Genomic DNA, 14,771 nt, shown 5'->3' with positions numbered 1-14,771 from the left:
TCCATTCATCTACTGAGGGGCATCTGGGTTGGTTCCATATCTAAGCTATGGTAAATAATGCTGCAATAAACATTGTTGTGCTGGTAGCTTTAGTGTGGTCTTGTTTGTAAACATTTGGGTAAATGCCCAAAAGTGGGATTGCTGGGTCATAGGGGAGTTCTATGTGAAGTCTTTTGAGGAACCTCCATGCTGCTTTCCAAAGTGGTTGAACAAGTTTACATTCCCACCAACAACGAAGTAAGGTTCCTTTCTGTCTACATCCCCTCCAGCATCTGTTGTTGTTAGAGTTCTTGATTTTTGCCGTTCTAACTGGGGTGAGGTGATATCTCAATGTTGTTTTGATTTGCATTTCTTTTATGGCTAGGGATGTTGAACATTTCTTCATGTGTCTATTGGCCATCCTTTCTTCTTCAGAGAAGTTTCTCTTTAAGACTTTCGCCTACTTATTTATTGGGCAGTTGTTTCTTTGAGGATTTGTTGTTGGGGGGTTTAATTTTTTGAGTTCCAAGTATATTTTAGATATGAGACCCTTGTCTGTTGTATGGCTAGTAAAGATCTTCTCCCAATCCGTGGGCTTTCTATTGATCTTGCTAGCTATGTCATTTGCCCTGCAGAAGCTCTGCAACTTTATTCAATCCCATTTGTCCAACCTTTCTTTGATTTGTTGCAAACACAAAAGAAATTTAACTCACTTTCTTCACCAGAGAGATGCCCTTGCCCTCTGCTTTGTTCTTCTCACATTGCTGCACCCACCTGCTGATTTGCATAGTGCTCCCCAAGGAGGACTTTCCAGCCCTAGTTTGACATAAATGCTCATCTTGACCTTGACTTCACTGATCAAATCTCCTGGATTCCCAGCTAAAATGAGGCTCTGTTCTTGGGTTTGGGGCCTCCTAATGCTCTGGATGACTGGTAAAGGCAGAGGGAGATGAGGATGGAAAAGGAGGTTGAGGGTGAGCTGTCAGGGCCACTGCTTCTTGTTTGTATTCTGTTCATGGGTTAGATGCACAGAACTTGTCCTCTAGAATGGGGCAGGTGAAGTTAATTATATGAGAGGTATGAACATTCTAGATGGGACCCGGTCCTGAGCTTTTATGACAACTATGACAAGTGTGTAGAAGGTAGAATACATGAGATCTAGAACCTCATTTTTGCTTTTTAATATTTTTATATATTTTGAAATATTGAATGGTTTTAGGATAGAAGGAAAAACCATGAAAAGGATTGGGAATTAATATATAACCACAGAAAAAATTATATACCACATATAACATTGTACTTTTCATTTTTTTTAATTTCAGGATTCAGTGGCGATATTGTAATAACTCAGACTCCACTCTCCCTGGCTGTCACCCTGGGAGAGAAGGTCTCCCTCTCCTGCAGGTCTAGTGAGAGCCTCATAGATAGCGATGGAGATAGTGCTCTATTTTGGTACTTGCAGAAACCTGGCCAGTCTCCAAAATTGCTGATCTATGGGGCTTCCATCCAATCATCTGGGGTCCCACGCAGATTCAGTGGCAGTGGGTCAGACACAGATTTCACACTGCAAATCAGCAGGGTTGAGGCTGAAGATATTGGGGGTTATTACTGCATGCAAGGTATAGATACTCCTCCCACAGTGATACAGTCCTTAACAAAAACATCTCTGTAGGGCTTGGCCCAGCTGTCCTATTTCAGAGCTTGGCTGGGATGTAGCATAGCAAATTCTCTGAACTGAAGCAGTAATCTGAGTTTGGAGGACTTGACAGAAGATGTCATACCAGAGACCTTGTCCAAGTGGGATCTTGTATTACTTCAGCTTCCAGGGACTCTCAAAACCAGAATTTATAATGTTACTGCAGAAGTCAATTTATCACTTATTCCCAAATGTGAAAGACAAAGCCAAAAACATCTACCACCAGCATGCCATTTCTATAGTTTGGAGAGAATTACAGATTCAAATCCCAGGCAGAATGACTCAAGAAGCAGTAGTAGCTAGCAATTGAAGAATGAGTCACAAAGCTAGGCTTAAAATGAGACGTATTTTAAAAAATAGGAATGTTACTGAATATCACCAAATAAATAGAATATGTTTGTTAAATATAAAGCAAATTAATTATATGACTCAGATGTTACAACCTTGTTGCTTAATCAACTCATGATTCTGAACATCCCTTTATTATTTTTTAATTGTGAAAATACTATACATAGGGGTTACAATTACATGAGCAAGGTAATGAGTACTCTTCTTATCAAGCATTTTTGCCATCTCCTTTGTTTCCTGTTACCATCCCTTCCCTCTCATCTTCACCCCAGACCATAGTTATAAAGTTCATTTTTCGACATAATGTCTTGTATATCTCATTGTTATAATGGGTCCCCCTATTTCCCTATTTAAACAATTTGTTTTTCTCTTCCCCTTCGCAATTTATACCAACATCTAATAGTGAAAACCGGGTTCCTCCTTGGGACAGGCCCATTTTTTTAAACAAGGTACAAATTGAATTATGACTCTGAATAATGCTTTGTTCCATGGCCGTTTCCTCCAGTCATTCTCTAATGTTGGCTCTTTCTCACCTGCCTGTTACAGCTTAGAACAATATGTTCTTCCCTTCCAAAAACCTACCATTAGATGGCAAACAACCCTCACAATGAGCAAAGGCTTCCACTGAGACTTGAGTGTGTATTGGATTTTCTCTCAGAAAATGCGCAGACCACTCAGACATCCAAAGCAGACCCCTGCTATTTCCTTCAGCACAAGCATCATCTTAGGAAAGGACCATCCTTACCAGTTTCTCTATTACATTTAAGTTCTCCTAATCCCTCTGCCACTGATCTAAAATATCTCTACTTCCCCTGGTGGTAAAGCATGAAATAGCCTCATAGCCACAGCTATGCTGGGAGAAGTTCTATACTTACTGATTCTTAAACAGACAGAAAACATTTATAAAATTATCCACTGAGTATATCATGAGCTTTAGTAGGGAAGCATTTGAATATCTAAAAGAACCACAAACCACACAGAGAGTTGTTTTTAGTGCCGGGGCAGACAATACTATTGAACAAATGCTACTTCTGCCGCTGCTCCCTCTCTGCTCCTGCCAACACCACTCCATGAAGCAAGGCTATGTCAGGTGAGACAGGGCTTATCCATGTGTGTCCTGATTGACCTGGAACTCTCCATATTCCTTCCTGTGTGAGTGATTAGGATTACACATAGGCAGTGTCTGTGGTAGAAACAGTCCTTTCATCTCAAATAGCTTATATTTGTATTTCAGAGGATGTCACTATCTATCAATCTTACACCTTATATCTTAAATAAGAATACTACTTTTAAACATAACTTTGAAGGCATTTTAGGAAAATGAATAAACACAAAACACTTTGTCATGGTTTACATGGCAGCTAGCCTGTTAGAGATCAGTGACACAGTGAGCCTGAAACCCCTGTGTGCAGATCAGTTTCTTACTCTATGCACAAAACAGATCTTTTCTTTTTAAATAAGATTTTTCTTATTGTGAAAATACTGTGCAGACGGGTTACAATCACATGAGCAAGGGAATCAGTATATTTCTTATCAAACATTGTTGCCTTCTCCTTTTGTTTTTCCCTACCATCCCTGCCTTCCCATTACCACAACTACATTTCCCTTTCCCCTCCCCCACCACACTCCCCAAATTATACCAATATCAAATACAGTGAAAACATTTGTTATACTGGGGGAGAGGGACATATAAAGCAACAAAAAATTACGTGGTACCTTATAAATACATTAGAAACAATTGTAAGAAAGAAAGAAAACTACTTGTGTTGATATCTTGGGGTTCATTTCACTTATCATGTTATCTGACCTTTTCTTCTTGTCTCAGATATACACTAGTTATTGCAAATAAGGGAAACCATGGGACCTATGTTTCTTTGGGCCTGACTTACTTCAGTTAATATAATTTTGCCCAAGTCTTTCCATTTCCTAACAAATGGGGCAATGCCATTCTTTCTGATGAAGGCATCGAATTCCATTGTGTATATATACCACATTTTATCCATCCACTCATCTATTGAGGGACATCTGGGTTGGTTCCCTATCTTAGCTATGGTAAATAATGCTGCAATAAACATAGTTGTGCTGGCAGCTTTGGTATGGTATACAGAAGAGATCTTTATGCTTATGATTCCTACCTGAGGCTCAGGGACTAACAGAATTATTACATAAATTGAGAAATGGTTGACCTCCAACCTCTTATCCACTCTTCTTTCCTCCTGAAACAAAGCCATTCATAACATGTCTTTGTCTCAAACCCAGGTGTGGGGTGACTTTGTGTGTACTAGAAGTGGATGTTTATCAATAGAGAGGTCCACCTTCAAAGTTTTTCCCATTAAATGCAGGTCAATAGAAAGGCATGAGTTTTATAATTTCATCATAGCCTGGTTTGGCTTCAGAAGTCTGATATTTCAGGCCACAGAAACATCATCACCAGGGTAGAATGGTGAATCTCTCAAATCCAGATCCACATGCAGTCCATTTAGTGAAGGGTGCTGAAGAGAACTATGACTTTGGCAGTGACTTTCTCTGTGTCTGAGCTTCTGACTTTGAGGAACAGTGTTATTTTGTGTACCTGCAGCAGCTGCTTGGACTCACAATGATGAGAGGTTGATTCACTGTCATGTAAATGTCCTGCTAGTGGCTCCACAGATGTGACATCCTGCACTAGGGTGGACAGTGTCCCCACATGCTGGTCCTGATGTGGGAGCCTTCCTCACTGCGCTCTGCCTTCACTGTCTGTGGCAGTTTTTCCTTCCTTCCCATGCTAAGGATGTCTTCTCCATTCCTTGTGACTTAATTGCCTTGCTCACCCTTTACTGTGTTTTCTTTCATCAAATCTGAACCTGGGGGCTTGGAACGTGGCTCAGTGGTAAAGCCCTTTCCTTGCATGCATGAGGCCCTAGGTTCGATTCCTCAGCACTTCATAAGCAGAAAAAAAATGCCAGAAATGGTGCTGTGGCTCAAGTGGTAGAGCGCTAGCCTTGAACTGAAGAGCTGAGGGACAGCACCCAGACCCAGAGTTCAGGCCCCAAATCGGACCCCCCCCCCAAGAAATGTGAACCTGCTGTGACCTCCAGTTTTAGCCCAGGTACTAAAAATGTTATTTAGGAACTGGAAGAGATGATAGTGTGAGAACATGAAGGTTTATGAAGCAGAGGAGACTGAAATAGATGTGAGTTCTTGGTTTAGGGAACATCTTATCTTTGAGGGGGTCTTTTGGGGCTATTGATAGGAGACAGGAATGTTACCTGAGAGATTTGGAGACTGCTAGCTCAGAAATTCATGAAGATCACCAAGTTACATATGTAGCCATGTCTTTTAAATCTTTCCCACCCTGCTGATTTTCATGTGCCCTGAGCACAGCCCACTGCCCTGAGGACTTCTTCAGAGGCTTCTCACACCCTATACAGGAGAAGGTTCCAGTCAGCAAACAGCTTGTACATGAAGGCCCCTGCTCAGCTCCTGGTGCTCCTGCTGCTCTGGCTCCCAGGTAAGGAAGAACAATGCGGAGGATTACTCATCCCATGTTAACAGAGCAGCTTGAGGCTTTGTGGAAGTACTTGGATGATATCATTAATTAAGTGACTAATTGTTTTAATGTTTACAATGTCAGGTGCCCATTGTGATGTCCAGTTGACTCAGTCACCATCCTTGCCAGCATCTCTGGGAGAGAGAGTCCACATCACTTGCAAAGCCAGTCAGGTCATTAGCAATTATTTACATTCTTACCAGCAGAGAGCAAGGAAAGCGTCAAAGCTCCTGATGTATTTTGCACCTACTTTGCAATCTGGGGTCCCATGGAGGTTCAATGGAAGTGGATCTGGCACAGAGTTCACTCTCAGCATCAGCAGCCTGCAGCCTCAAGATTTTGCCACATACTATTGTCAGCAGGGTAATTAGTTACCTACCCCTGTGACACCAGTCACAGGGTGAGAGGCTGGGCTGACCCAGATGCTTATCCTGGTGTTTCCAACTGTTGACAGAACATCTCAGATGCAGCCCCCTTTGTAAGGTCACAAGAAAGCATTGGGAGATACGTTCTGGAGTCAATTGCATACCTTAACTGTCTGTCCTCCTGCTCATCCCAAGCAGCACACACCTGACACTGCCTATTCTGTGACTTACAAAGAACACTGCTCTGTACTCATGTATGGTCTAGTCTGTCCTAAAATTCTGCAGTCAGTCAATAACGAAGCCATTCTAGATATGTCAGAGCAGGTTTTTAACTGCAAAAAAAAACCTTTTGAAAAACATTTTAAAAACAATTTTTTGAAGAAAAATAGTCGTTAAAATTTATTTGAAATCAATTTTGTATTGCCATGGGACAATTTTATTTGAGGTACAATATGATGTTTGGGGATGCTAAATAATTAAATAAACACGTGAGTTTAGTAATTTAAACATTTATCTATTTCTTGTCATGGAATTTTTTTCAGCAAATGTATTTTTAAATACTCATTCCAACTCTCATATTAAAATATCCAACATTTTAATCTAGTTCTCAGAAAATTAATTCATTTTGATACCGAGTAACATATTAATGTCTTACACTGCCATTGTCTAAACCATAGAAAGTAGAGTTGAAAAATATGTATTTAAATAACTTCAGGAAATATCAAGAAAAAATTAACTAATACTTTGTATCATGTTTTGGAAGGTTTGAACATTTTTTTTTTTTTTTCTGGAGCTTGATCTTGGAGGTGTTATTCAGAGAGCTGATATCAAAAGCACCCTTGGCTTCTGGCCTAGTTAAAATAAATGCAAACTGAAGAATGGAAATAAATATATGTGAATAAATAAAATGCATTTAAGACACTTGTGGAGTCATACACTAGGTACAGTTTCAGAGTGACCCATATTATATCTATATTTATCAGAGTAATCAGAAGTGACTTCCATATATCCTACAGACATACTGAGAGTCGTAAGTTCACATTTAGTAATTAACATGCATTCTTACACATGGAAATGTATATGGAAGGGAGGAGTTGCTTTGGGAGGGATGGTTCAGAATGATGAAAGAGTGATAGGTAACGATGAATTTTCATAACCTTGAATGTTTATGGACATCATTTTGTAAAACTAGTGATGGAGGGGCAACATGACCTGGTGCCAGCCAGATCGATGAATAAACATACCCCTTAACTGAAAAAAACAAATAGAATGTAAGACAAAAGATTTGTATGGAGGGGGCTGGGAGGGTGGCTCAGTGGTAGAGCATTTGCCTTGCATGCCTGAGGCCCTGGGTTCGATTCCTCAGCACCACATAAGCAAAAAGAAAAAAGCCGGAAGTGGCGTTGTGGCTCAAGTGGTAGAGCACTAGCCTTGAGCTGAAGAGCTGACGGACAGCACCCAGAGTTCAGGCCCCACTACCGGACCCAAAAAAAAAAAAAAAGATTTGTATGGAGTTCTTTTGTCCACACTCTCACCTTTGTCCAAGTCCCTTCGATAGGATTGAGTCCCTTCCCCCTTCCAATCCTATATGTGATTAGAAGAAGCCTCATCTCATTCAGAATCTAAGCAAGAAAGCAGAGAGGGAGAGGAGTGCTGGGAAATGTATTTCCTGAAGAGACTATGCTGATGGGAGCCCACAGCCGATGACCCAGAGAAGTCACCCCCTAACTCTCAGAATATATCCAGGAGGGCCTTGTCCAAGACCAGGTACACACATGCCTCTTCCTATTAGCACCCTGTAACCATAGTAAGAGTTTCAGTAAGTCTCAGTTCATAGAAAATGAGATATTATCATGAAATATGTAAGGGACCATTCTCAAATAGAAATATTTCTTGTCAAAAAGGAATCAAACACAACTAAACATGCATGTAGTATTATTTTCTTTCCTACTCAGAAAGTGTCCAGAATTCAGGATCATCAATAGCATCCCTGAGAGCATGTTACAAATAAAATATTACAAAACCACTTCACATCTGAGTGTGAATCTGCCTTTCAGCAAGTTAACAAGTAATCTTATAAGGTTTGAGAAGTTGTATTTAGAAGAAGAGTATCACAGGTAGAGAGCTGCTTTTTACTCCTCAACTAGCCTATTAAGAGCACTTCTATTTAAACAGATTTCTCTGTCTCTCACACACACCTGTGCGCACACACACATAAACATGACACATGTGAGTCAGTCCTTCCCTATAACAAAGAAACTGGCCTAAACCCTGAGTAAAAAAGTTTGTTTAGCACACAGTTTTAGATGCAGAAAGTCCCCGATGCTGAATCTTCATCTGTCTGTACTCTGGTGAGGCCTGTCTTGCATTTGGTACAGTATGTTGTGTTAATAAAGAGAGAACCAGTTGTAATTTGAGGTGGCCAAGCATATGGTTGTCTTCATTTGATAGCAGGTGACTATTATGAGAACTGCCTCACTGCATGAGAGTATCTTTAACCCTCTAATGAGCAGTGGTATAACCTCCAATCCCATAATATAATCACTTCTCACAAGTCACCTCTTCCATTGGCCAGGTTCATCCATTGGGGTATCAGTACAAACATCCTGCATGTCCTCTTCCTTCCTTCAGGTAAAGTAGAGACAGAAATCTCTGAGACAAATAAACAGAGACTGGAGACATTTGGAGATTTTTTATTAATTTAAGATAATCAAAATTATATATATACATATATATCATTTTAAGTAGTTACACAAAGTGTTCTCAACTAAGTATGTCAATTGATAAGAACACTATATTTTGATCCTCTCACCCTTCCGTTACTCTCCAGAGGAAACTTTAAGAAATCCTTTGATTAATTTGCTGAAAAATACATTGTGGAAGAATGATAGGATATTTAGTGAATTTAAGAAACTGTTACAATGTAGGGGCTGGGAAGGTGGCTCAGTGGTAGAGCACTTACCTTGCATGCATGAGGCCTTGGGTTCGATTCCTTAGCACCACATAAGCAAAAAGAAAAAAGCCGGAAGTGGTGCTGTGGCTCAAGTGTTAGAGCGCTAGCCTTGAGCTGAAGAGCTGAGGGACAGCGCCCAGGCGCAGAGTTCAGGCCCCAAGACTGGACCCCCCCAAAAAAAAAACTGTTACACTGTAATTCTATGCTTCCATCAGAAAGAATGACATTGCCCTATTTGTTAGGAAATGGAAAGACTCAGAAAAATAGTATATTAAAATATAAAATAAAATAAAATATATAATATAATATATAATTATATAAAATAAAATTAAAATATTATATTAAAATATTATAAAGTGTAATAAGCCAGGCACAAAGAAATATAGTTCCCATGGTTTCCCTTATTTGCAATAACTAGTATATATCTGAGACAAGCAGAAAAGTTCAGATAAGATGATGTTAAGTGAAATGAACCCCAAGATAAAAGTACAAAAGTGTTTTTTTTCTTTCTTGCTATTGTTTCTAATGTATTTATAATGTACCTGGTGATTTTTTTGTTTCTTTGTATGTCCTTCCCCCACGGTATAACCCTTGTTTTCACTATATTTGATGTTGGCATAATTTGCGGAGGGGAAGGGAAAAACAAATTGTTTAAGTAGGGATACAGGTGGACCCATTGCATCAATGAGATGTACAGGATGCTATGTTAAAAAAGAAACTTTACAATTTGGCGGGGTGGGTGGGGTAGGTGAGGGGGACTGTAGTTGTGGAGATGGGAAGGAAGGTATGGTAGGGGAAAAACAAAGGAGGAGGCAACAATGCTTGATAAGAAATGTACTCATTACCTTGCTCATGTGATTGTAACCCCTCTGTACAGTATTTTCACAATTAAAAACTTGTTAAAAATTACATTGAATTCATACTTTCAATTGCAATCATTTCTACCATTAGGTTAAAAGCCCATTAGGGTATTTACTGCTTGTAAGAGAAAATTTTGTTATGCTTGTCAATTCTAAACCCTACATGTTAATATGAATATCCTGGAAAATAGAGGTGCTAACATTTGTAGCTAGCATCCCTAAAAGATAACTTGGTAACTATGGTATGCCTCTTCATCTAGCTTAACTCTGTGCTTCTACTGGTCAACTATTTTCAGAATCAGTTCCAGATATTATGAGTGGAGTCCTTCTGTCCATGCTACAGGCATCATGGATTTTATTTGTTATCACCAGTATTTTGATTGGAAGTGGTGTGGGGGGGAACTCCCAGTCTATTAAAAATGTAGTCAGTTTTGGCTCACCCCAACAACACACACAAATTTATGAACACACTTATACCTACTGCATATCAATCTGTATTTTTAAGAAGTTAACAAGGATCCATAAAAGGTTTTAGAAACTAGGCTTTAGGAGAAGTCTATTTCTGCTAAGGAGATCTTTAAATGGCAAAATTATTTAAACACAGACAAATATTTATCAATTATATGATCTCAGGCCTGGGAATAATAATGATATTTAGAAATTTGAGGATATATCAAGATTAAATATTATTCAAAATATTGCCTACAATCCCCAAAAGTGGGAGAAGTAGATTCAAGTTGAGGTTTTACTGGCCAATTGTTATCAAGGAGCTATCTCAAGAGAAATCTAGGCATTGGGGTAATCTCCTATAGTCATGGTTACCAAGGCAGTACAGATAGGTGGAACATGGCCTTGTCTGTATCTTCTAAACAAAACTAAAATGCAAAAGTTTAGGAGTAGTGCTCATTTTAGAGGACTTGCTTAGCTACCTCAAAGCAGTGTTGAATGTTCAGAATACAAACACTTCAAAAATGTGTTTCCTTGTTGGATATTTTATGACCGGAATTTCTCTATGTACATTGACTTCTAGATGTTGTTCATGATCTCTATGATTCTCTGCCTCTTTAGTCACTGAGGAAGATCAAACAAAATCCAATTTAGAGGCAAACTGAGTGATCTGCAGCACAACAGTTAAAGGAGCTCCAGCAGGATCATCACCAATTAAAAGCTGATATATATAACTGTTAGCAGTGGTTTACCAGTGGTTCATTGCATACTATTTTTGTTAAAAACCAATTGCATAACTATGGATATTTAAAAAACAATGGGGAAAAGGAAAAATAAAAAGTCTGCAACATATAAGAATATGTAGAATATATTGTAATTCACATATGGAAACAAGTAAGGAGCAGTTAGCATTCACTTTATCCAGATTATTTATAACATATAATGTAATATACAATAATATATAGCAATGTATAAGTAGAGAAATAAAAATGATATTTGAATAGGTAGTACAGATTTAACAAATGTGATTCATTCACAGTTAACAAATAGGCATACTTATACATATATTGGTATGTGTTTATATGGGTCATCTATAAAACATGTGCCTAGATTTATATATTTATTGTGTGCATATATACATCTATATGTACATATAGATGTGTACATATGTACATATAAATGTCCAAATGTAGCTGCATAAACATGCAGCTACAATGTACACACCGAGAAATTATCAGGGATCCAATGAAACATAGTTTATCCTTTCCAGAGACTGTCTTAAAGAAAGACATGTAAGAACACCCAGCATGTAGACTTTTGAGGAAACCATGTATATATGGCTCAGTAATCTTTCTATACTCACTATATTCTTTGAAAGGTTTAAGGAAACAGAAAAAATTCTGATGATCTTTAATGATGGCCTCTAGGTTGGATATACTTCTGGACCTGGCTGTGAGAGATTCTCTAGAGAGAATTGACTAAGAGAGAAGCCTCACCCTATTATACACAGCCCCTTCCAAAGGACTGAGTTCTCATCAAACCAAAGGGGAAGGAAGATGTAGCCACCAAGTATAAGATTTCCTCTGTTTCTTGGGTGCCATGTTGTGAGCTTCACCAAACTCTGCCCACATGGTAGACTAGACTTTATGATCTAAGAGTTGCAATCAAGTACTCTGCCCTTTATATTGCTTTTACTGAGCTCTTAGCCACAACAAGGGAAATCTAAGTAACACAGCTTCATAACTTTGGCCTTAGCTTACTTTCTAACCAATGGTGGAAGATGAATTAGGCACCAGAAGCATTTGGGGGTCCCCAGCACTCAATTGAGAGAAATAGCTATTATTTGTTGTGGTAATAATATGTTGAGGTAGCTACTTTTAAGTCAGAGTTTCAATGTGGGAATGTATGTATTAGTGAAGCAAAGTCATTAAACATGAATCAGTCCAAAAACTCATGAATTGGATTTATCCTCACGAGTGTGAGATGTGGATGTAAACAGCACAAGAGAGCTGCAGGCCAGGAGGTGGATTCTGAGCACTCATGTCTGGGTGCTATAATCTCAGAGCAGGAGGAAAGGGACAGCTCTTCTCTGCAAGACATCACTGAATAGAGAATCCCAGTACCAAAGTTCATCCTACTGGCTCCAACTTCTACTCCATTCTTGAAAAGGTTTCCAGAACTTCTGCCTTAAGACTTCTCAATAGTTTGTAAACAAATCCATATCCTAAGATAAATCATCTTGTGCTGAGGACACTTGACAACTGTGACTAAGAACAGTGACAAATCCACAGGGAGAGCAACAGGCTCTTTTCCTTCCAATTAGAATACTTTCCCAGCAGACAGAGTCCAGAAAGCCAACATTAGCTAACTTGCAAGCCATCAGTACTCAAGCCACATAAGCACAAGGTGAGTCATTGTTCTCCACACCTGTACCATGTCATACAACAAGTAGTGATCAACTTTTCTTCACCACTTCAGCCCTCCACATGCAGTCAGTGATTCATATTTAGTAAAATACCACGTTTGGCATGGAGAGATTTGGGGATCTCTGTGCAGCTTAGGCCTCTTGTTTCTCTATCTTCACCTGTGTGGACTTACTAGCTCTTATTCTTCAAGTTATCACTGGCAAACCACTGACACACACACAAACACACATCCACATACACACACTCAGATACAGACAGATACACACACACACACCCACAAATCTACCATCTTATCTGAATTTAATCCATAGAAAAATTAAAAAGGATACATGATAATATAATTTATAACTCTTCCTGAAAAAAGAATCCTGGGGTTCATTTAGCTTAGCATCATCTTAGATGGTCATATGTACATAGTTTTTGAGATTTTCTGCTTTTCAGATAAAATTATCCTAGATGTATACTAATTATTGCACATGAGGGAAACCTGAATCCTAAGATATGGACACAGAGGACTTTCTTTGTTGTTGTTTTTAATGTATTGTGTGATTTTTTTTTGTTTCTTTTGTATGTTCTTTCCCCCTGTGGTATAACCAATGTTTTCAATGTACTGATTTTGGTACCCTGAATATTGTATGTACATTTGTCTAATTTGGGGAGGAGAAAGGAAATAACAAAATGCTGAAACAAGGACACAGGATGACTCATTGCAACGATAATACCCACAAGACTCTATATTGGAAATGAACTTTACAACTTTGGAGGGGGGGAAGGTATGAGGGAGGGAAGGGAGAAAAGGGATAGTGGGAGAACAACAAAGGAGGGAGTAACAATGCTTGACAAGAAATGTACTCATTACCTTACTCATGTAAATGTAACCGTTTGTACAGCATCTTTGCAAGAAAGTAAAATTAAAAATTAATAAAAAGTTAAAAAAAGAATCCTGGTGTAAAAGCATGTACTGTTCGAATACTACCACTAGATGGTAGTGAAACCACACAAGACATATAAAAAGAGCTATTTAGGGCTAGGAAGGTGGCTCAGTGGGAGAGCGCTTGCCTTGAACGCATGAGACCTTGGGTTGGATTCCTCAGCACCACATAAGCAGAAAAAAAGCCGGAAGTGGCGCAGTGGCTCAAGAGGTAGAGCGCTAGCCTTGAGCTGAAGAGTGGAGGGACAGCGCCGAGGCCCAGATTTCAGGAGCCATGACTGGACCCCCCCAAAAAAATAGCTATCTAGACTAGTAATCTAGGGAAACTAGAGCGAGTGTTTTATCATTAACAAAGAGTCTCCAGGCTTGGGTATTTGACTAGGACCAGGGACACTCAGAAGGAGCTGTCAGCAGGCTGAATTGTGGGGGAAAGTCTTCTGTTTTTGGAATTTAGAGATTGGAAGCTTGGCTTTGCCTCTATTTCCTGCCTTATTCATCAGCAAAGACCATGTTTCAAGGATTGATACATATCCCCCTGAGATATGTGTCCTTGGAGAAGTCTGTAACAAGTGAGTGAGGTGATGTGAGTTCCCTGAGACTGTAGCAAGTCCTGTAGTGCTAGTGTCTTGAGGAGATGTGGCCCTGGATGGCCCTGTCTCTGTCTCTGTCACAGGCATCAAAGTCCTTGTGAGGACCTTACAAGAAAGTGAACAGTCAGGAAGAGAGTCTAAAACAGATGATATTCTAGACTTCCCGGCTTCCAGAACATTGATTTTTAAAACTATTCCATGAATTTATGCACCAGCCCAAGATATCAGTGCTCTCCATGGCAGTGCAGGGAAACTAAGTCACCAAACCAGCTCTCCCTGAGCAGGATCAGCCTTAGGAATTCACATGTAGTTTGGACATGTAGCTGCAGACTTGCTTCTCTTCTTGCTGCTGCTGCAACCATGGTGAGGAAGCAGGACTCAGGTTCCATTCTCAGTGAGCTTGAATTCAAGAATGTTGCCTAGCAGTTGAAGGTTTAAGCCTGCTTAGTTTTTGGATCAGAATCAGAAAAGCATCAACTAAATGGGATGCATTACTGGTATTGTTTGTAGACGTACATGTATTTTTTTTCTTCTGTAAGCAAATGAGAAGATCCTTTTTATCCAAACATTGTTTTCTCTATATAGCCCTCAGCACAGACTTTATAATGCCTCTCCTGACTTGTAAATGACATATCTACATACTCGGG

The 14,771-nt window shown here is 39.3% G+C and overlaps 1 pseudogene and 1 gene segment (V, D, J or C); one reads left to right on the top strand and one right to left on the bottom strand.

Annotated features, from left to right (window-relative positions):
* LOC122116639 overlaps window positions 1-14,771 on the bottom strand; it is a 1,030,500-nt pseudogene that overhangs the window by 852,861 nt on the left and 162,868 nt on the right.
* LOC122116820 lies at window positions 810-1,651 on the top strand. The segment is given in 2 exon segments: window positions 810-912; window positions 1,302-1,651. Coding segments are annotated over 2 exon segments (453 nt in total).

The sequence above is a fragment of the Dipodomys spectabilis genome, unplaced genomic scaffold (assembly GCF_019054845.1).
Source record: "Dipodomys spectabilis isolate Male_0828 unplaced genomic scaffold, ASM1905484v1 ptg000137l, whole genome shotgun sequence".
NCBI classification, from domain to species: domain Eukaryota; kingdom Metazoa; phylum Chordata; class Mammalia; order Rodentia; family Heteromyidae; genus Dipodomys; species Dipodomys spectabilis.
This window is presented reverse-complemented; position numbering and strand designations above follow the sequence as displayed.